Source organism: Aquarana catesbeiana, linkage group LG01 (assembly GCF_042186555.1).
Source record: "Aquarana catesbeiana isolate 2022-GZ linkage group LG01, ASM4218655v1, whole genome shotgun sequence".
In the NCBI taxonomy this organism is placed as follows: Eukaryota; Metazoa; Chordata; class Amphibia; order Anura; family Ranidae; genus Aquarana; species Aquarana catesbeiana.
This window is the reverse complement of record NC_133324.1, coordinates 892,902,377-892,925,783: the sequence shown is the minus strand read 5'-3', so window position 1 is coordinate 892,925,783 and position 23,407 is coordinate 892,902,377. Positions and strand designations below refer to the sequence as shown.

The 23,407-nt window shown below is 41.9% G+C and overlaps 1 protein-coding gene across 1 annotated transcript in view; it reads left to right on the top strand.

Annotated features, from left to right (window-relative positions):
• The first annotated feature begins 818 nt into the window (after positions 1-818).
• Positions 819-23,407, top strand: part of LOC141118493 (NELL2-interacting cell ontogeny regulator 1-like) — a 49,231-nt gene continuing 26,642 nt past the window's right edge. The window contains exons 1-2 of the mRNA XM_073610918.1: positions 819-1,039; positions 19,625-19,775. Coding sequence (XP_073467019.1) covers positions 19,652-19,775 — 124 coding nt within the window. The 5' untranslated portion in view covers positions 819-1,039; positions 19,625-19,651. The remainder of the gene's footprint in view (positions 1,040-19,624; positions 19,776-23,407) is intronic.

Genomic DNA, 23,407 nt, shown 5'->3' with positions numbered 1-23,407 from the left:
CACTTGGATGGTCTAGGCCAGCTCTGAATGCGCAATTCTGATCCGAGCCCCATAGCCATGTTTTTTACTGGCAACCTTTTCCTGTCCCTGGCAGGAGAAAAGTGCATGTTTTTTTACTATCTGCCAGTAAAAATAATGATGGTTGGCAACACTAACGCCCCGTGTGAGCGAGGCCAAAGGCTTTATTTTCTGCTACAGGACAATGCCGTGGAGTATTACTTGATCTCAGTCAGAATGTTGCTCCGCTCTTAGGTCTGGTTCACACCTATGCAGGTTGCAGTTGATGCATATTCCAGGTGCATTTTGCGTTTTTCAATACACGTTTTTGATCCATTGAAGTCTATAGAACCAAAAACACAATCTGCCGGTCCATGGTCCTTTCCATAAAATGCACAGATGTAAATGTGACCCATAGTAAACCATGTTACATGGACTGTAGCGTGTTTCTGCAAAACTAAAAACACACTAAAAAATGTATATAGTTGTGAACCAGGCATTATAAAGCAATAAAGTGCATCCAGATTCAGGTAAAGAGCTCCCTGCATTGCATTTAATTGGAATTTATTTCAAATTCTGTTACATTTAATCAGAGTTTATCTTGAATTCTGTGTTTTTACCTAGACGTCTCCTTTAAGCTGCAAATCTCATATTCTCATGAACGACATCAAATATTCTATAGAACGGGTATGCTGGCAGCTTTGATTTCAAACCACATGGAGATCCAATATTAACCACGGAGCTCCCTGCCTGTAGAAGAAATATATTTTATGACTGCATGCTAATCTGTAACTCCCACCAGAACCCCCCCTCACCCTTCAACATGTCAGATGTCTTTTGGGCACCATTGCAGAGACTGCTCGGTTGCTATGACTGATCACCATGGCAACAAGCATCACCTAATTCATTGCACACTCTCTCTCACACACACACACACAGCACAGGGAGAGAGAGAAAGCCCTGGCTCACCAATGCTGGTCTACTAGCAGATTGGAGCAGCCATTTCTGATACCCAGAAGACAAAAGAAAAAGAGAGACACAGGTATTGTGCATGCTGCCACATCCTCTGACCGGCAATCTGTCCTTTATGGCACAGGTCTTCAGCCTTTGCTGGGAAATGATTGCATGCTCCTGGAGGGTAGATACTATTGGCTTAATGCATCTGCGAGCAAGTCTGTTTTCAGCCTCAAAAGCAAAAAGCAGAGCTTCTATGGAAGCAATAAGCCACATACATGGACATATTTAATAATGCAAGAGCAAGGAGCGAGCGTTTGGGGCAGCCAACAGCAACCAATCACAAATCCGCCTCTATCCATCTGCAGGTGCTAAAATAAAAAGGATTTCCATCACCTGCATTGGATTAGCACTCGTTGCAGCTAAGTACAATCGCTCTTTGCTTTTAAATAATCCCCTCCAGATTTGTGGGCGCTCATAATACAAATTAGCGCTCTATTAGGGCACGAGCCTATTTATTATGCATGTGTTGCTTGTATGGGATTTGAAAGGGGTGGTGGTGGTGGTGGGGGGGGAGGGGGGCTGGGGGAGGGGTTCTGCAGGCCCTGCCAGAAATGAAGTGGTTAATGAGTGATCGGCATTAACTGACTGGCTATGAACAGCACTGACACTGCAGATAGACAGTCGGCTGTTCTGCTGCATTGGAAACTGTACGGTGTGCACTTTATACGATGGGATTTACTGCGCTTCGTGGGTGACATTCCACATTGTTAAAAAGTAATAAAGAATATTTGATCAATGCTATTTATTTTTTTTGTATAGATTTGATATTTGATGTGTTATATTCTAATTATATATCATTATATCTCATTCTCAAGCTTGACCTGGTCATGCAATGCCCTATTTTATTACTTATAATTGCACTTAGGGCAGTAGAGATCATGCTGTCATGGGTACCTAAAGTGGTATTAAACCCAAAACCAAAAATGTATTATATTGCATTTAACCAATGATTAGATGTGGTGGCTGCATTCGTTTTCATATTTAGATATGAATCGGATCACACTTGATTGCATGACAAGGGAAATAGCATTGGTTACTATGGAGCCTGCTCACATCAATGTAGTGCAGCTGCGATCCGACTTTGGGAAAGGGTCCTGTGCTTCTTTGGTGCGATGCAGTGCGATTCTGTGGTCCATAGACTTATTATTGTTATACAGGATTTATATAGCACTCATAGTTTGCACAGCGCTTCACAACATGGGGGCAGACAGTACAGTTGCAATAAAATTCAATACAGGAGGAATCAGAGGGTTCTGTCTATTAGAGCTTACAATCTAGAAGGGAGGGTCAATTGATACAAAAGGTAATAACTGTGGGGGATGAGCTGATGGAGCAAAAAAAAGTGCAGTTGTTAGGTGAGGGGGCAGGATAGGCTTCTCTAAAGAGAAAAGTTTTCAGGGATCATCTAAAAGCGAAAAGAGTAGGAGATAGTCGGACAGATTGGGGTAGGGAACAAAAAGGGGGCTTCCATCATAACAAGTATAGAGCATGGTGGTCCCATCCCTTACATAATAGACCATAGAAAGAAGAAAAGTCCCCCTTTAGTTGGGACTTTGACAGACCACCAGCTCTTGAAGAAAAAATATATGTTTTATTGATATGCTTAAAAAAGACGTGAAAGCGTCTATAACACAGGATAAAACCATTCCATACATGATAGATACAAAATCAAACAGTAAATGTATATGAGATAAAAATAGTGGATGTACTCTCATGGGGGTAATGTACCCCCGTACCCGACGCCTTTCCAGTGTTCTGGCACCTTCCCCAGCACAGATATTGCAGCTGTATCCAAATTATGAAAAAAAAATAATTGCAACTGCAATTGAAAATCACATTAAAAATTGGATCAAAATCGCACTGCATCAGTGTGAACTTAGCTTTATTCTGTTGAGAAGCAACAGACTTACTGGCAGGATCACCAGGTGAAAATAAAAGAAAGCTTAAAAAAAGAAAATGAATGCAGCCACCACATCTAAGAATTGGTAAGCTGCAATATAAGATGTTTACTTTTGAGTTTAAAGTGGTGTTCCACCCTAAAAAAAAAAAATGCATGACTGTGCCTAAAAAAAAAAAAAGAAATTATTTTTTTAACTTACCTCTAAATGCCTGTTGCTAGGGGGTCCCTCGTAGTCTGCCTCTTTCAGTGTCTGGGCTGGTGACATCACTTCCCCCTCAGCACAGGAAGGACTCGGCTCTGTTCCCTCCCACTTGTCAATCATCTGGGACCCATTAGAGGTCCCAGGTGACTGAGCGGCCAATCACGGCGCACAGCGCTGCTCGCGCATGCGCAGTGGGTGCCGGGCTGTGAAGCCACAGTCCGGCGCCCACAGTTGCAATGCCGGCACCGCCGAACGGAGGGGGAGACGAGCGGGGCTTCTATCCCCCGCATCGCTGGACCCTGGGACAGGTAAGTGTCCAATTAAAAGTCAGCAGCTGCAGTATTTGTAGCTGCTGACTTTTAATTTTTTTTTTTTTTTTTTAAATGGGCCCTCCTCTTTAACACCGCATTAAAGTAAACCAGTCATAAGAGATATATTAGGGCTGCTGTTGCTGATACTCTTCCGAAGGAAAGTTGCCTGTCTGTTACTGACCCAGACAGATAGGGGATCAGAAAAGTCAGAGAAATGATAGAATCCCTGATCCGCACTCTCAGTGACTCAGAGTATTGAAGTTTAACCCCTTCCCGCCGACCGTACGCATATGTGCGTACTCGGCTTTCCGGGGTTATACCGGGATGATGCCCGCAGCTGCAGACATCATCCCGGTACCGTTGTTTTGAGCGGGCGATCGGCTACCCATATATAACAACCGATGCGGCTAAAAGCCGCTCGGCTGTTATACCGGAGGAGCGGGAGGGGACATCCCCCCCTCCCGCCGCCTCCCGCCGCTCTTACCGGGCCTCCCGTGCGATCGGGAGGCCCAGTGTCCAATCGGCTGCCTTTGGCGGCTATGGGCGGGCTGGAACGAAGCTGTGGGCGGCTTCGTTCCAGCCTTCTCAATGTAAACGCGGAAGCGACGTCATGACGTCACTTCCCGTTTACTCGGCTGCCAATGGCGCCGAATTTAAAAAGATACACAGTATTCAGGATCGCCGTTTTCGGCGATCTGAATACTTTGAAGTGCAGAGGAGGGATCGGGGGTCTTTTAGACCCCCGATCCCTCCATAAAGAGGACCTGTCACCACCTATTACTGTCACAAGGGATGTTTACATTCCTTGTGACAGCAATAAAAGTAAAAAAAAAAAATTTTTTTTAAAAAAACACAATTTATAAGTCTAAAAATAAATAAAATAAATTAAAAAATTTTTTTTTTTAAAGCGCCCCGTCCCCGCGAGCTCGCGCAGAGAAGAAAACACATACGGAAGTAGCGCCCGCATATGTAAATGGTGTTTAAATCACACATGTGAGGTATTGCCGCAATCGTCAGAGTGAGAGCAATAATTCTAGCCCTAGACCTCCTCTGTAACTCTAACCTGGTAACCATAAAAAAAAAATTTAAAGCGTCGCCTATGGAAATTCATAGCTACCAAAGTTTGTCGCCATTCCACGAGTGTGTGCAATTATAAAGCGTGACATGTTTGGTATCTATTTACTCGGCGTAACATCATCTTTCACATTATACAAAAAAATTGGGGTAACTTTACTGTTTGGATTTTTTAAAATTCATGGAAGTGTCCCTTTTCCAAAAATTTGCGTTTAAAACACCGCTGCACAAATACCGTGTGATATAAACTATTGCAACAATCTCCATTTTATTCTCTAGATTCTCTGCTAAAAAAATATATATAATGTTTGGGGGTTCTAAGTAATTTTCTAGCAAAAAATATGGATTTTAACTTGTAAACACCAAATTTCAAAAATAGGCTTAGTCATGAAAGGGATAATGCAGTGTACTTTTTCGGTCAAAAATCAGACGGACTTTAGATTTGGAACATGTTTCAAATCTTTCCGACGGTAAGATCGAGTCCGGTCGAAAAATCCGCTCGTCTGTATGCTAGTCCGATGAACGAAAACTGACGCTAGGGCAGCTATTGGCTACTGGCTACCAACTTCCTTATTTTAGTCCGATCGTACGTCATCCCGTACGAATCCGTCGGACTTTGGTGTGATCATGTGTAGGCAAGTCCGTTCGTTCGAAAGTCCCTCGGAAGTCCGTCAACAGTCTGTCGAAAGTCCGTCGGAAAGACTGTCGGACCTTTGATGCCGAAAAGTCCGCCCGTGTGTACACGGCATAAGAGTCAGCATGACAGCCAGACAACTAGCTTTTTCAAAAGGGGCAAACAGTGGTAGCCTCAATGTTCTTTTATAACAGGGGCTGTGATTGCTGATCACATTCTGAAAATGCTTTTTGCGTAGCGATTTCTGGTTTAGGTATTTTCTGTATAAGTGTCTGAAAACAAAAATGCAACAAATGAAGTAAAATACAGAATTCTGGATTAGACACAAACTTGATTGGGTCTGTGATTTAACATACGTTAGGTCGACAGCCAGGCAACTTGTACTTTCAGAAGAAGACGTATAATTGCAGCCTTTATGTTTGTCCCATGTTCCCCTTTCATACAGGATCCAGACCTTTTATCACCATAAATATTACATGATCACTAGTTGGGAAATTAAAGTACCTCGCTCTCAGAACTAATGGTGCCCATACATGCTTAATTGTTTTTTTTTTTATCTGATCCATGTACAATTCAATCAAAAACAAATCCGCAAAAAAACTTAATAGCTGTACATTTCCTTCCGATAGATTTATGGCGGCCACACACACCTCCATAAATGATTGACTTTTCTGATTGACTATCCTGTAGGAATAATCTATGTATAGTGACAACCCATTTGTTCTATATGCCACACGGGGAGACATGGGGCTCGATCGATAGTTATAAGATAGGATGATAATTTATGAAAGTAAACTATCAAATGCATCTCTGTTCTCACCTTGTAATCTCATTGAACGATTGTATTCATTAACAGAGTATCCCAGTCCTGCTGATTGGTGTGAAACAATCGATAATATTCTACCCTCTTGATCAACTCAGTTTGATCAAATCTGACTGCAATTGAATCTAATGGTGTCTGTACACGTTTGATTTTTTTTATCTGATCGATGTGCTATTTGGTAAAAATGACTGAATCAATAATTTGTCTATTTGCCAGATTAGTTGTACCTTACATGATTGCAGTTTTCACTGTTTTTATATATTGTTGTTGTCGTTACCTGTCTTTGCCCTTTCTGTGATTCAATAAAACTATATTTGAAAAAAATTAAAAAAATTACTGCATCCAAAAACAATCGAATAGCCATAAACTTCCGTTCTGATTGATTTAAACTCAAATTAGATTTAATATGATCAGTTTGATTTGATTAACCGGGTTGGAATATTATTGATCGATTGGCATCAATAATCAGCTGCACTGACATACTTTGTTTATGAATACAATTGTATTTTGATAAACCAGATTATGAAATTACATAATGGAAACAGAGATATGATCGATAATTTAGCCATAGACAGAGCGGTTTTCCTTCCTGCAACCACTAACTGTGTTGATGGGGGGATCCCTCCAACGGAACCATTGTATTCTCCTGGCTGGGGAAACTGTCCCTGCCGGGAGAACACAGAGATTATTGCTAGCAATAATTGCATGTAAATCTGGCAGGCTGGTTGTACCCAAGTTGATTGATCAATGCCTGCGATACCTTCTCGTATGGCAAAACATGAGGTACGGCAGCAAAAAATCCCAATTTCTCCCATCTTTGTCCACCACCTTTTTTAACATGTTTTTGAGCGTTTTGTTGAATCTCTCCACAATACCATCAGTTTGGGGGTGGTGGACAGAGGTACGGAGATGGGAGATTTTGAACAACTTACACAATTCTGGACATAAATGGTGTGCCTTTATCCGTTAATAGCTCTTTTGGAATACCCACATGACTAAATATCTGGATAAGCTCTTTAGCAATAGTCTTAGCTGAGGTATTACGCAAGGGAATGGCTTCAGGATACCATGTGGCATAGTCCAGTATTACCAGTATGTGCTGATGACCCTAGGCAGACTTTTTTACTGGTCCCACCAGATCTACTATATGCCACTTCTTTCAAAAGGCACTTAAATTATTGGTAACGGTACCAGTGGACTGCGAAAATGGGACACTGGTGCAGAATACTGACATTCCGGGCATGACTCACAATATTTTTTGACATCTGCATGTAACCCAGGCCAAAATAATCTCTGGGTTATTCTCTCTTTGGTTTTCTCTATACCCAGATGTCCACCCATTACATGACCATGGGCTAAATCTAATACCACCCGGCGATAGGGTTTGGGAACCACTAGCTGCTCTACTTCCTACTCCCCTTGTTTTATCACCTGATACAGCAAATTATTTTTAAGAGCCATGTAGGGAAAAGACAACCCTACATTAGGTTCAACAGGTTCCCCATCCATTATTTTCATGTTTTCTCTGGTTCTATTGAGTGTGGTGGATGGGGTATATTTTTGGAGGATGGGGTAAACAGTTCAATGTCTGTATTTGCAGATGATACTAAGCTAAGCAGGGCAATAACTTCTCAGCGGAATGTGGAAACCTTGCAAAAAGATCTAAACAAATTAATGGGGTGGGCAACTACATGGTAAATGAGGTTTAATGTAGAAAAATGTAAAATAATGCATTTGGGTGGCAAAAATATGAATGCAATCTATACACTGGGGGGAGAACCTCTGGGGGAATCTAGGATGGAAAAGGACCTGGGGGTCCTAGTAGATGATAGGCTCAGCAATGGCATGCAATGTCAAGCTGCTGCTAACAAATCAAACAGAATATTGGCATGCATTAAAAAGGGGATTAATTCCAGAGATAAAACGATAATTCTCCCGCTCTACAAGACTCTGGTCCGGCCGCACCTAGAGTATGCTGTCCAGTTCTGGGCACCAGTCCTCAGGAAGAATGTACTGGAAATGGAGTACAAAGAAGGGCAACAAAGCTAATAAAGGGTCTGGAGGATATTAGTTATGAGGAAAAGTTGCGAGCACTGAACTTATTCTGTCTGGAGAAGAGACGCTTGAGAGGGGAATGGATTTCAATTTACAAATACCATACCGGTGACTCCACAATAGGGATAAAACTTTTTTGCGAAGGGGGTTTAACAAGACTCGTGGCCACTCATTAAAATTAGAAGAAAAAAGGTTTAACCTTAAACTACATAGAGGGTTCTTTACTATAAGAGCAGCTAGGATGTGGAATTCCCTTCCACAGGCAGTGGTCTCAGCGGGGAGCATCGATAGTTTCAAAAAACTATTAGATAAGCACCTGAACGACCACAACATACAGAGATATACAATGTAATACTGACATATAATCACACACATAGCTTGGACTTGATGGACTTGTGTCTTTTTTCAATCTCACTTACTATGTATTTAACTATATATGGTGTCTCTTAGTTGTTCCATACAAAAATCATCTTTCTTGACTTTTCTTGTTCATTATCCTCAAGCTGGGGGCGGGATTCTAGCCCCTCCTGCTCCCCCAGCCATTACAGTATAAGGAAAAGGATCTACCCCTTCCTTGGACACAGCAACAGTTTCCCTTTCAATTTTGAAATCAAAAGGGTCTGGAGTGAGTTGACTCTTTTTGTTTTCCCACAAACTCCAAAAGTGTGGAAAATCTCTCCCCACTAGGGCTTCATGAAGCAGTGAGGGTACCACCCCCACTGAGTGTGTCACCATTCCCTGTTCTCCAGGAGGTATCAACCTCAACCACAGCAGTCCGGTAGTCACGTGTGTCACCATGTATGCAAATAACCCCAATAGTGCTAGGGTGTAACTTTGCAGGATTTGCACAATCACCTTTAACTAATGTCACAACACAGAAACTAGCAGAGCAGTGACTGGCTTTTCATCAACTAAAATCACACACATTTGTTTTTCCATGCATCCTTGACATGATGCAGTACACGCCACGTGTGCAAAAAGAGACATACGTTTTCTCAAATAAGCAATATCACATTGCATTGGTTCATCATTTAGGGAACAGTTAGCAGCAATATGATGCATGGCATCGATAACATTTTATATGTTCTGTACCCAGTCCCCTTAACCTTCCTGACCTATTTGGCCAGTCTCCAGGTCCTGAGCCCATAGTCTCATTATCTGTAGCCACAGTCTTGTAATTTTTCCCCAAGCCCTTGAACGCTTGAACAATCTTACTGGATCCTCCGGGCGGTTTTTCACCCCTAGAGACATTGGGTCACGTATGGGTTCAATAAGTCCCCAGCAGCCGTATATATCTCTCCACCAGGTCCACCAGCTGGTTTGCAGACTTAGGGTCCCCATGGCGGAGCCACTTCCTCAAAGTGGCAGGGAGCACGCGCAAATAGCGATCCATGACCATACACTCTATAATCTTGGGGCCTGCCAAAGTCTCTGGCTGCAGACACTTCTTGGTGAGGTGTATCAAGTCATAAATCTGGGAGCGGGGTGGCTTGTCTGTACTGTATGCCCGTTGATGCACAGACTGCAATGGTGATGCCCAGACATGCCAACATCTCCGCATTCAGTGATTCATAATCCTGGGCCGCATCTGATTCCAGGTCATAATAGGCCTTTTGGGGTTCTCCTGTCAGAAAGGGTGCTAGCAGTCCTGCCCATTGCTCTTTTTGCCATCCTTCCCAAACAGCGACTCTTTGAAAAGTTGCAAGATATGCTTCCACATCATCTGCAGGTGTCATCTTCTGCAGGAAATAGCTGGCATGCACCATTTTCTGTTCCACTGGCAAAGGACCTGTGGACCCCTCTTTAATTCCACCAGGGCCTCCGCAAACTGGCGATTCACCTCCTGCTGCGCTGCAGTGGCCTCTGCGACTTGTAGGTTGGTTTCCTGCTGCTGGCGATTGGTTTCCTGCAGGGTTGCAGTGGCCCGCAGCAGGGCTTTTAACACATCCTCCATCTTTCCACTTGTTCATGAAGATGCCCGCCCAAATACAACATATGTCAGGGGTTAGCTCAAGGGGGATCACCTTCCCTGGGAAAAAGGTAGTCCAAACAGCAGGTTTTCTGTAAAAGTCTGGCTTGCAGCCAGTTTTATTTAAAAGGTTGCATGAAATTTTAAACAAACAAAACCGAAAATAAATCCTTGCCATCCAGACACTAACTAAACATTGTAGGTTTCCTAACTCAGAGGTTAAGGGCTTTTTCCCAGTCAGTTGCTGGTTATGACTTATATGACTTAGTCTTATAGGCTAAAACACATCAACTGACTTAATCTGCGTTTGTCCACTGTGGCTATTCAATAAAATAAAGAAATTTTAAGAGCAACAACCGGAGTGCGGATCATTTTTTCCACATTGCTCTACTCAGCCAGTGTCAGAAACCATGAATCAGACTGAGACAGAAGTACAGTTAAATCACACTTGTTTAATAATAATAATAATAATAATAATAAAAAGGTAAACAGAGTAAACATAGTCAAAGCATAACCAGAGTTCAGGAATCATAACGGATAGTCAGAGAAGCCAAAACATCAGGGAGCCAGACATGAGCGTAGTAGAACAGCAAGCAGGATCTGGAGCCAGAAGGAATGTCAGCCAAGCAAGTCTTTAACAGGAACACAGGAGAGCGTCTCTAGAGATGTGACCAAGGCGAAGGCAGAGATCATCTGAGCTGGATGGCTTAAGTAGGCAGGACTGACGAGCAGGATATCATCAACAGGTCAGTCACTGTGGAGAGAAAGTAGCTGGCAATTAGCCAACAGCTGAGCGGCCAGCTTTAAGGAGGAAGGGCTGAGCCCAGCCCTGACAGCCAGTGACTGTGGAACGAGCACCTAGGAGTTCTGCTATCTATGTGGTGTATGGGTAGTAGCACTGACTTTTCTGTTTATACTTCTCCCAGTCACCCACATAACAAAGATATGGCTTCCTGAGTCCCAGGCCAAGAGCAACCCTTTGCTCTAGTCCTGCTTAATTTATACCACCTATTGGTGGATACAAGTGGACCGCAAAATCAGGTCCGAAACAAACCCTGCCCAGGTGGCTGGTAAAACCCGGACCAGATTCCACCTTAGTTCTTTACAAAAGAACACATGCGAGGTGAAACATAACGCCCATAAATCAATTTGACGTTTAAAATGTCACAATATATATATATATATATATATATATATATATATATATATATATATATATATATATATAAATACCACTGGCAGTGATTCCTTAGATACAACTAAAAATGTAACCACACAAAATTATTGATATAAAACAAACTGAACAATATATTACATCAAGAAATACATTCAACAAGATCACCCAGGTGTCACAGTAGTCCAAGGTCATGGTGGCAATATCTTCTGTCCTGCAGGTCCACTCCTGACATAATGAAGCTGTTAGTCTGCAGTACTTTTTTTTTTACTTTCATTTTTTGATTGAAACTTTATATAATAAAATAGACCAGAAATATCAAATACAGTGACAACATATAATAAGATACAACATTCTAAAAAGAGATAGCATAAGTACCAAGAAAACAATACACAGTGAATAGAAATTTCTCAAGAAATTTCCAAGAGACACGACCCAAAAAGAATTGGCTAGTCAGGCTAAATATACATATCAAGTACATGACAGCGGTATCATCGACCCTTAATGGACTGTTGTAGTAGAAAATGAGCAAGATCCATGGTATAAAAAGTGATACAGCTACCCGTGTTATAACACGAGAAAGAATAAAGGGGAGAAAAGGAGGATAAGAAAGGGAGAAGAAGCAAAAGAAGATAAAGTTCACCCCAGCGGGGCCCCTAATAAAACCCTATATGGGCTTAAGCACCATAGTGTGGACACAACATCTTATTGAATTGTGAAATTGTATTATTCAAATGAGAAGTTGAATATTCCAAATTATAAACATCATGGATTGCAGTATATTTTTAATGTTTACATAAACCAATTTGTCATTTATTTCTAGTGATCATACATTTTTCCACTGGGTTACAAATACCAATTTAGATAAGGGTTTATGTCTATGAGACTGGATCTCAAACGGTGTCTCCAAATGTGTGTAGGGTTTCTGTAGGAAAACCCATTCTTACAGGCTGCTGTGTATTGACTACGCAATGAGCTCACCTGTGGGGGTTAAAGCTGAACGCCAGGCAAGCATTCACATACCCAGTTGAAATACATATTTCAGATCTGTTTTATCAGCCCAAAAATTTCCATAATTCTGTGTAGCCAGTCTTGTGATCCAAAGACTCCTGCTAGACACCATATTCAAGTCTCTGACACCTACTGCAGAGGCAGCCCACCTTGGTTGAGAACACAACCCTCCACAATTAACTTTTAAGCAAGAACAACTTGACAGAATACTGTCTCTCTCTCACAAAGTATCCATCTGTACCAAATATCAAAAACTGAATTATGAGATGGTACTTGACTCCAGCTAAACTTAAGCACATGTACCCATTCTCCTCGGATTGTTGCTGGAGGTGTGGGGACACCCTGGGAGATCTCCTACACATTTTCTGGACATGCAATCAACTCCAGAATTTCTGTGCCAAAGTAAGACAAATCGCCCTTGACCCAGCCTGGTTCCTTTTACACGCTTTTACATCATTCCATGGCGCGGAAGACTTATAAGCGATCAGCCTTACCCCACCTTTTTTAACGCGACCAAAAGCTGTATACCTGACCTCTGGAAGCAGATTCGACCCCTGTCTGTCGCTATGTGGCTGGCTAAGGTCGGAGAAATAAACAGAATGAAGGACCTCATCTCAACTGATCGAGGTACCCATGACAAATTTCTGAAGAGATGGTTTTACTGGCCTGAACTTACATTTTCTACAAAAGTACAAATTAAAAAAAAAAGTACTATTTTGGAGCAGTCTGAATCTGGGGCTCCCTCAAAGAAGGAGTTGGGATGTTGAGTAGAGGAAGTCCCCCCTTTTTTTCGCCAGCTCTGGTCCCCCCCCCCCATGCTATTTTTCCTCCCTCTCTTTTTTGGGTGTCCAGTCGGTTGCTGGGATTACTGTATTGGGTTGCTTTGCATAGTTTCCAGTTCTGGCTAGCTTCCTACCTATATAGATGTTTAGGTAAAAGGTTGAGGGGAGTTATAGTTCATCAATTGTGAGAACTTACTCTGAATCGCCCATGCCACCTGTGGATCTCTATCTATATGTGAAATTTTATCATGACATACTTGAACCGTGCTAAGTATGTTTCAACTAATTGAATCTGACAACTGGTGTTTGCATGGTATCTACTGAATACTTTGGCATGTACGCCCCTTATTTCTAAATAAAGAATTTATAAAAAAGAACACACCCCCAGCCTGCTGACCTGTGGAGAGATGACATCATCAGTACGCCAATGATCTCAACCCTTTGCTTACTCTGTTCTCTCCTCCTATCACCCTATTGCCTGTCAGTTTTCAATCCCCTTTTTAACTTTTTTCTTTTTTAAAGGCGGGAGGGAAACTGTATCATGGTACGGATATTTTTTGGTCTGTCCATATAGACATTATTATTACATTTTACTTCCTTTTTAATTTCACATCTGTTTTAAATAAAGAATATGTTGTAGTTGTTCCTGCTATTTCCATCTTTTTATGTTGCGTTTGTAATGAAAAATGTATTACATTTTTAATCCATTTTCAGTCCTTCTTTGCAAATTTGGTCTAGTGAATACTGAATAGGCTGCTAGAAAAACTAGAATGGATTGAAGACTGAAAACAAGGATTGGAAGCACAGTACAATAGCCTGCATTTAGCTTTTTATAATGGAATATGAATGTCCCTGTGACTATGCACATGTGTTGTATGGTTATATCTTCAACATCATTGGCCATACCTCCATTGGTATTCATTAGAAATAGCTATAAAATGACAGCATACATAATTTATTGAGATTTTAAATTACATCATTAATTTGATTTTCCATATTGCCATGACATTCATTGCCCATATAAGCTATTGTCACCCCATGCATGGGTTAGTTATCAGCAGGCGAATAGCCTGATTTGCAGTCATCATTTTTGCATGCTTGAGCACCTGAGATGAGAACCCTCAAAACAATGCCACACTGACATAAGCAACAACATAAAAAACCAACACTTTGGCTAGGTTCATACTAGCCTGTGCTCAGAAAAGTGGTCTGCAGTGAATGACTTTTTAAAGTGCAGCCCCACTTGGGTGCCTGTTTTTTTTATTTTCTTTTTTTTGCCAAATGCCAAGCATTTGGATATCAGTTGCAGCACAGACCCATTGACTTGAATGGCTGAGCCTGATAGGCGGTGCTGCCTGTCAAATCGACAGGCCACTGCATGCTACTAGTCCCCTTAGTCCCCTTTCACACTGGGGTGCTTTTCAGGCGTTTTATTGCTAAAAATACGCATATAAAGTGCCTCTCAAGCCACCCCAGTGTGAAAGCCCGAGTGCTTTCACACTGAGGCGGTGCACTTGCGGGAGAGCAAAAAAAGTCCTGCAAGTAACATCTTTGGGGCGGTGCGGGAGCGGTGTACACACCACTCCTCCCCTGTCCATTGAAATTAATGGGCAGCGATACAGAAGCGCCTGCAACGCATTTCGGCAGCGCCTCAACACGGGCACTATTAACCCTTTCTTCGGCCGCTAGCGGGGGTTAAAAGCGCCACCGCTGGTGGCCGAAAAGCACGCTATAACAGTCGTAAAGCATTGCTAAAACTAGCAGCGCTTTACCGCTAATGCCCACATCGTCATCGCCCCAGTGTGAAAGGGGTCTTAGAGTCTCAAAACATTGCAGTTTAAAGAGGACCTGAATTGTGAAAGCTGTGACCAAAAGGGCAAGCAGAGTTCAAAGAACTAGTCATCAGCATTGCCTGTGGTCTCTCTGCAGCTGACCTTTTCTCATTAGGCTTCATTTACACGGGACGTTTTAAAACGTCTCCTGAATGATTTAACTTGACAGATAGTATTAAAAAAGTCCATTGTGCCAGGTTTACATGCTGCGTTTAGCCACGTTTAGCCACGTTTGCGCTTACAAGAGCTTTTTACATTGAAAATAGTCAAAAATGTTTCTCCATTAAAAACGCCTGTAAACGAAACGTGGCAAAACGTGAGTTATCGTGTTTACACACGTTTACACGCGTTTACAAGCTGTTACAGGCGTTTCAAATGCCTCTGAACATCAGTCCTGAACGCATTTTTTTGCTTTCCAAAAAAATGCTTCTAAACTCAACTGCCTAGAAATGACTATAAACGCCCCTGTGTACATGTACTGATAAGATAACAGAGGAGAGTTCAGGGGCAGCTGAAAAAAACACCCAACTGATCCTAAACGTCCGTTTACCAGCAGCAGTGTACATGAGGCCTTACTGACTTACCTATGTGTGTGGACAGTAATCTTGGTAGAGACAGGGCTTTGCTTTCCTCATGTCAGATCTGTCCCCTTTTTGACTGATAACCTGATGATTAATGGACTAATGGTCCAGAAGCAGCAGAAGCGCAAAAAGCACAGATCCACGGAAAATTTGAAGTAGGCTGATGCTTGTCCGCAGGTCCTCACATACAGCATCCTCTCCAGCAAGGAGAACAGTTATCAACACAGCAGTGACATCCCCATACTAGCAGTCAAAGGCAGCAGTACTCGTTACTGTGTACTTATAAACCTTTCCATGGAAGGCCTTGTAAATCTTCGCTCCCTTTGGTGGTATACACTCTCTTGCTCAAGAATCTGTTCTGAATCAGTGTTAATTTTGACATCAAATTTCAATTTAGTTTTAGTTATAGTCTTTTGCAGGGCTTTTTTTCTCAGAGAAAAGGTGCAGGAACTCAACCATGCCCGCCACACACACATACCTGCCAAATGGCATCAAATAGTAGCTCTTCTCTCTGCATACAACCCCCTTCCTCGGCTGCCCTCATCTTCTACCCCCTCCTTAAAAGCTCCACCATTTGTCATATGTCTTACCTTTGTTGCAATATTAAGCTGAAACACCTATCTGGCTGTAGTACCTCCCAGCATACTATACTATACTACAGTCACTTGCAAGGGAGATCATGCAGTAGGAGCATCAACAACTGGTCGCCAGGGAAAATATGGAGACCACAGAGGGTGCAGCCTACTCTGCACCCTCTCCTGCCCATGACTGCACTGAACCCTAGGCACCTGTTCTGTATCTCCATTGTCCCTGTCCGCCACTCAGTGGGATCTGCGCAGGAGATCTGACCTGTGGGAGCTACTGGGAGATAAGCTATCACTTGTAAACGCAGAAGCTGGACTTCAGTGATAGTGGGTAGCAGGGAGCAGAAGACCTGAGCCAGAGGTGGTGGAACTGAGTTCCCCCTAGTTCCTGCTGAAAAAAAGCCCTGGTCTTTTGACTAAAATACCATTTTAGTTTTAGTCGTATTTTACTCTTTTGAATAAAATGCCATTTTAGTTTTAGTCGTATTTTAGTCAACTAAAATCTGATGGGTTTAGTTAAATTTTAATACATTATTTCTTTAGAACTGCCAAATATTATATACTCCTGGAGTAAAAATTTTATAAGATGTTTATTATTTATAGTATTAAGTAGGGCTGGTACTGATTAAAATTTTCGTGTTCGATTAATCGATTTTTTAAAAATCAATTAATCGACTAATTTCGATTAATTATAACGCACATACAGATCCAACTACTTTTAGCTGATTTAGCACAGTTGTTATGGCAACGGCCGAAGCCGGACATAGCGGGGCATGGCTAGGACGTCACACATCATAAACTCAGCCTCACCATGCCCATAATCTCAGCCTTACTGTGCCCATAATCGCAGCCTTACCGTGCCTATAATTGCAGCCTTACCGTGCTCATAATCGCAGCCTTACCGTGCCCATAATCGCCGCCTTACTGTGCCCATAATCTCAGACTTACCTGCCCATAATCGCAGCCTCACCGTGCCCATAATCTCAGCCTCACCATGCCCATAATGCTGTCTCACCGTGCCCATAATCGCAGCCTCGCCGTGCCTATAATCGCAGCCTCACTGTGCCCATAATGCAGCCTCACCGTGCCCATAATGCTGTCTCACCGTGCCCATAATCGCAGCCTCGCCTATAATGGCAGCCTCACCGTGCCCATAATGCAGTCTCACCGTGCCCATAATGCAGTCTCACTGTGCCCATAATCGCAGCCTCACTGTAGTCAGTGCATGTGCCTGGATTACACAGTCTGTGGGCATCTCCCGCTGTATGTCTCGGAGCTGAGTGTGAAAACTTTGGCCGCGCTGTGAGAAAAGTCCCGCCCTCCTCCTAGATCAGACTATCACACGAGCTGATCTAGGAGGAGGGCGGGTCTTTTCTCACAGCACGGCCAAAGTTTTCACACTCAGCTCGGAGACACACAGCGGGAGATGCCCGCAGACTGTGTATGACATATAGTGGAGGAGGAGGAGGGTGCGGACTGCACTGCACTGCACTGCAGCCACAGCTTGGCCCAAAGCGGCCCCAGGGCAGGCAGCCTACCGATCAAAAAAATTAACGATTAATCGAGGAATTAATCTTTCATTAATTTCATTTCCACAGCCCTAGTATTAAGGTTTGAATATGCACTACTACACACACAGATTTAGCCGTTGTGATATACATTCAGTTTAGTTTTAGTCAAAATCTTTTGACTAAAATGCCATATTAGTTTTAGTCATCTGAATTGTTTAAGTTTTAGTCATATTTCAGTTGACTAAATTTGTATTAAAAAATATTTTAGTAGACAAAATTACCACTGTTCTGAATGCTGTTTCACCACACTGTATTAAAAAAAAAAATCAAGAAAAATCATTGTAGCAGTACCTTAGATGACCGCACACTAAAGTTATGAGGCTGTAAGTACAGAAATACCTAGGCACAAGAAGTTCACTGCTATTTGCAAAGAATAATTTAACACAAAAGTGGATTTTATGCTGATTTTGGTGTGTGGCAGGTTGCTCCATTTGTGCTATATAACATTTCTGTTCCCTACAAGATACACTTTTAGAATTTAGGTCCACATCAAGACTTTGGGTCTTAAAACAATGATATACATTTCAGATTCAGTTTATAGCAATTACATCTGAATCAGTATCGAATATAAGGTCTGCGCTGTTATAAAGGAGGCTGCTAGCAGAAAGGATGATATCGTGCAGTATAATATCAGTATAATATCACAATAAAATTAAAGTGTACACTATATTGTCAAAAGTATTGGGGCACCTGCCTTTACACGCACATGAACTTTAACGTGTTACTAAACCCACAACAATAAAATCAGTCTGTATATGCAGCATTGCATGCTTGTTATACTCACTGTGGAACTCAAGGGGTTAATTCTCTGCATTGTGTAAAAAGGCTATTTTATCCTATATGCACAGATCCTTCCCTTCTTGCATTGTCTATCTTGGGAAGGCCAGCTAAAACACAGGCAGTAGCCAACCTGCACATGCGCAGTTATGTCTTTTATGCTGGAGAGAACATTTACTTGTTCTCAGAGCTAGCCAGGTCACATGATATTGACATCACACATGTGGGCGAGTATACAAGCTGCAGTGGAAATCTCCTCCTACCTGAACTCTCAGCACTGGAGAAAGTTTATCACTGACCGTGGTATACAGATAAGCCAAAAAGGTATATAGTGGCAATATTTTAATGTAAAAAGAAGACTTATAAGCTGTGGGCACTGTGGGGGGGGGGGGGGGGGCAGATGAACAATTTTTTATAGTACTGGGTTTAGTAACACTTTAATGGCATCCCAGTCTTAGTCCGTAGGGTTCAATATTGAGTTGGCCCACCCTTTGCAGCTATAACAGCTTCAACTCTTCTGGGAGGGCTGTCCAGTGAAGTTCCAGTGAAAGGAACTCTTAAGGCATCAGTATACCAAGACATTTTGGACAATTTCATGCTCCCACCTTTGTGGGAACAGTTTAGGGGATGGCCCCTTCCTGTTCCAACATGACTGTGCACCAGTGCACAAAGCAAGGTCCATAAAGACATGGATAAGGAGTTTGGGGTGGAGGAACTTGACTGGCCTGAACAGAGTCCTGACCTCAACCCGATAGAACATCTTTAGGATGAACTACACTTTTATACATATTGTATATACTTTATTTTTATTGTGATATTATACTGCACTTTAGGATTGATGTATTTACATTTATGTTGAATTTTGCACTTTATATAGTAATGTGACTAATGGTTGCACTTTGTGATTAATTGTTGCTATCTGATTGTGTGGCCCTGCAGGTGCTTTTCTTTATTAAACATCAATAAGCAGTAGAAGATTGGTTTATGATTGTTTACTCTGCATATCTCCAGCCTATTTAAAAATCCCACAAATTGTGTACATCATGAACTTCCATGTTTGTTGGAGAGGGCATCACAACTCAACCTCCATTTCTCCGTCATCCTGCCAAATAATTGTATGTAATCATTTCTCCATCTAGCAGCTGGTATCATAGACATCTGACTAACTGCTAGCCGTGACCAATGACCTTACAAACTACAGTAATGAACATTATGAATGGAGGTCAGGAAGCCATTTTGTTATTAATCACATCCATAGAGGAGAGCACAGCTGTGCATTGTTCTCTTGCTGGCAGTGTTTAACAAGATAAATTGTTGTTTTTCTTTGTAGTGGGACGACAAACACAGAGTTTATACAATGCATTACAGGAGCACGACATCCTGCATTTACTCCTTGTTCCTGCTGATGATAACGGTGGGGCTGCCCTTCATGAAGCTCGTCTTAGCGGAGGAACTGCATGGGACCACAATACCGCCAGAAAGTATGTCACAGTATTACTGCAATGCTAAGTATAAGCAGGCAGACTTCAGGCTGTGCTCCTTGGGAGGTCTATTTAAATAAGCCTCTTCAAAAAGAAAAAATGGCTTCCAGTCCACTTCTACATGGCAGAATTGTAATGGAAAGGAAAACTGTAATTTTTTTTGGAAATTTGTATTTACTTGTTTTTATGTTTAGCTGCCACTGTAGGGTACAGGAAGTTAAAGTGCTATTAAACCCACAACAGTAAAATAGTCTGTATATGCAGTAACGCATGCTTGTTATATTCAATGTGTAACCTAATGCCGCGTACACGCGATCGGACATTCCGACGACAAAATCCTGGATTTATTTCCGACGGATGTTGGCTCAAACTTGTCTTGCATACACACGGTCACACAAATGTTGTTGGAAATTCTGAACGTCAAGAACGAGGTGAGGTACAACACATACGACGAGCCGAGAAAAATTAAGCTCAATGGCCAGTGCAGGTCTTCTGCTTGATTCCGAGCATGTGTGGAATTTTGTGCGTTGGAGTTGTGTACACACGATCGGAATTTCCGACAACGGATTTTGTTGTCGAAAAATTTGAGAACCAGCTCTTAAATTTTTGTTGTCTTTAATTCCAACAACAAATGTCCGATGGAGCCTACACATGGTCGGACATTCCGACAACAAGCTCCCATCGAACATTTGTTGTCGGAAATTTCGATCGTGTGTACCATAAGGGGTTTATCCTCCAGATTGTTTAAAAAGGCTGTTTGATCCTGTCTTCTCTGATCCTCCACTTCTTCCACAGTCCCCAAACCATCTCCTGACAGTACAGACACTTGGGGGGCACTCTGCACATGCTCAGTTTAGTGTGTATTGCTAGGAAATTTATCAATTAGCACTGTCCAGACAGAGGGTCAGGGGTCCTGCAGCCTCATAGGGCAGTCAGAGTAGAATGAAAACTCCTCATACAAACTTTAACCAGACACTGAAAGAAGTCACAAGACTGTTCTAACTGTTGATGAGAAAAGGTATTTACAGTTTATATTTACTAAAATAATTGCATTTCTATGTTCTGTGTACAGTTTATATTTACTAAAATAACTGCATTTCCATGTTCTGTGCACTGTGGGAGACCAGATACAGTGAATGCAGGGTCCTGGGTTTAGTAACACTTTAATGAATGGCAGATGGATTCTGGGGTACTTATATCAATGGATTGCTAGACAAGAAATCATGTATAACCTGGGAAACAATAGTACCTTTAGGCTCTAGTCATACCATGGTGTTCCGTTTTGCGGGCATAATCGCCGCGATTCTGCCTGTGATTCGGGAACGCCGCAAATCGCAGAGCGCCCTTGCGAGGATTGCAAGGGCATCCCACGATTTGCAGCGTTTCCGCATCGAATGGTGTGAATGGAGCCTTAAAGTGTACCAGTCAGCATACCTAACATATAAATGGGGAACTAAAATGTTTTGGAGTAACTTTATTTTACTTAGGTTTATCAGTTCTTATTAAACTTTTACTGTTAACTGTTTATTAACTGTTTTATATGTGTTTTTACGATGTATAAAAAATCTTATATTGCACACATAAACATTTAATACAGGGCATAATGAGTGTTCTGTTTCAAATGCTGCATTATCATACCTTCTTAGACCCAGTCTGTCTGGACAGTCACCTGCTGACTTGGCACCATTCACTGGCAGCCTAACTCTTCAATAAGACACAAAAGTAGAATCCATTGCTATTTTACTTCAACTAATTACAGTGCAGAGGATGTTTTTCCAGTCTTTTGAAATGTAAGAAGACAACGACTTTCCTAAGCCCTGTCTCTGAAGTACAAACCTTGAATGAGGGAACATGGAAGAAATGGGAAGGGTCTAGCTATGACTGAACTAACCAGCACTAAACAGGAAGAAAAATCCAAAATCACATAGTAAACAAGTTATAGTGGCTCAAAACCTCCACTAGATATCAGCATACTACTGAACAGTAATAGCCTGATGCGGTTTTATACAACACATAAAAAGTACATGTAAGTGGGACAGAACAATGAGTTTTTAAAAAGTAGAGCACAGCAGAAGCTGTTAACCTTCAGACTCTCTCTTCTTTTGTCTCTAATTGAAACTTACTATGGAGTTGTCTGAACAGAGTAGGCAGGGTGGAGAGTCGGGGGAAGGAATCACTGTTCTAATACATTAACAGGTGTAAATTTCAGTATAAAGCAACTCTGATACTGTTTTAAAAGACAAAAAAACACATCTTGCAGTAGAAGAGTGTTCATACATATTTTTTTTGCCTCCATTGCTTTGATTTTCTCTGTCTTGCAAGACAGTCTCCAGCAGTATCTCCACTTCCATGTGCGTCAGATGCCTGTGTTCCATGTTGCATGCTGTGGTTCCATCCACCAGCTCTTACATCACTACTGTGTCCTGTAGTTATGTATATAGGAGTCAATGAGAGGAATCACAGCATGCACTGGAGAATGCAGGCATCAGCCACTCTAGGATGGAGCTCTACAAGAGAACAAAGATCAGAGGAATGGGCAGCAGAAACATTGAATATAAACCCTCTTCTATTGGAGGTTGGGCAAAACCTGCCAAAACCTTTTTTTTTCTAGATTTTTTTTAGACAGAGGGTGGGTTAGAAGCTCTGTTAACTTTTTGTTAATTTATTTGTACCCATCGGGGTGTTTCTACTAAAATCTTGTCAAGGTGTTAGATAGAACAGGAAGGAAAATCTTTCCAATGGGACCTGTGAACCTGGCAGAGGTATGAAACCTTCCTTGTTGTATCCAAGACTAAAAGAAAGTTTTGACTGGATTTGGACTTTTAGCTATTGTTAGGTTAGATTTTTTAGGCATGGTTGTTCCAGTTTTATGTAGATGGCCTCTTTACATCTTTTACAAATCAGTTGTTCTTTTTGTCCAAAAAAGTGGACGTTGTCCTCGAATTTGACAAAAATTCACACCTTTAGCCATATAACATCAACAATTGGCACGCTCCCCAGACTTTGTACCATCATGGTAATTAGTTGAGACAATCAACATCTACCTTGACACATTCAGTGGTGGTTGGATTACAGTAAATGAGATAGTAAATGTTGTTATAAATGCTGGTCATGTTGTACACCTCATTAAAACCCAAGATACTTCTATAGCTAAAGTCTTTAACATTACAAAACATGTACAATACAGGTGATTGACTACACTACTACTAGCTATTTTCTGATCTGGATAAAAAAGTACCTTCACAGACATACATTCCCTTTAATACCTTTGTCACTGGACTTTAAAAGCGTCACATGATCTATTGATCAACTTGGGTACAACCAGCCTGCCAGAATTTACATGTTGTATAACATGCTGTTATAGCCGCTAGCGATAACCACTGTTTTCTCCTGGCGGCGACGGGAGAACACAATGGCTCTGTGGGAGAGATATGCCTTTCAACACTGTTCGTATTGATGGGGGAAGCAAGCTAATTTCTTTCCTGGTTGCAGGAAAGAAATTCTGTCTGTCTATGGCTGACCTTATACCTCCTGTGAAAGAGCTTGTTGGGCTGAAAGCCTGGTGTGGGTGCATGTATAGTACACCAGTCCCTGTCTGCAGTATTCTTAGCCTCCCACATGACTGCTGCATG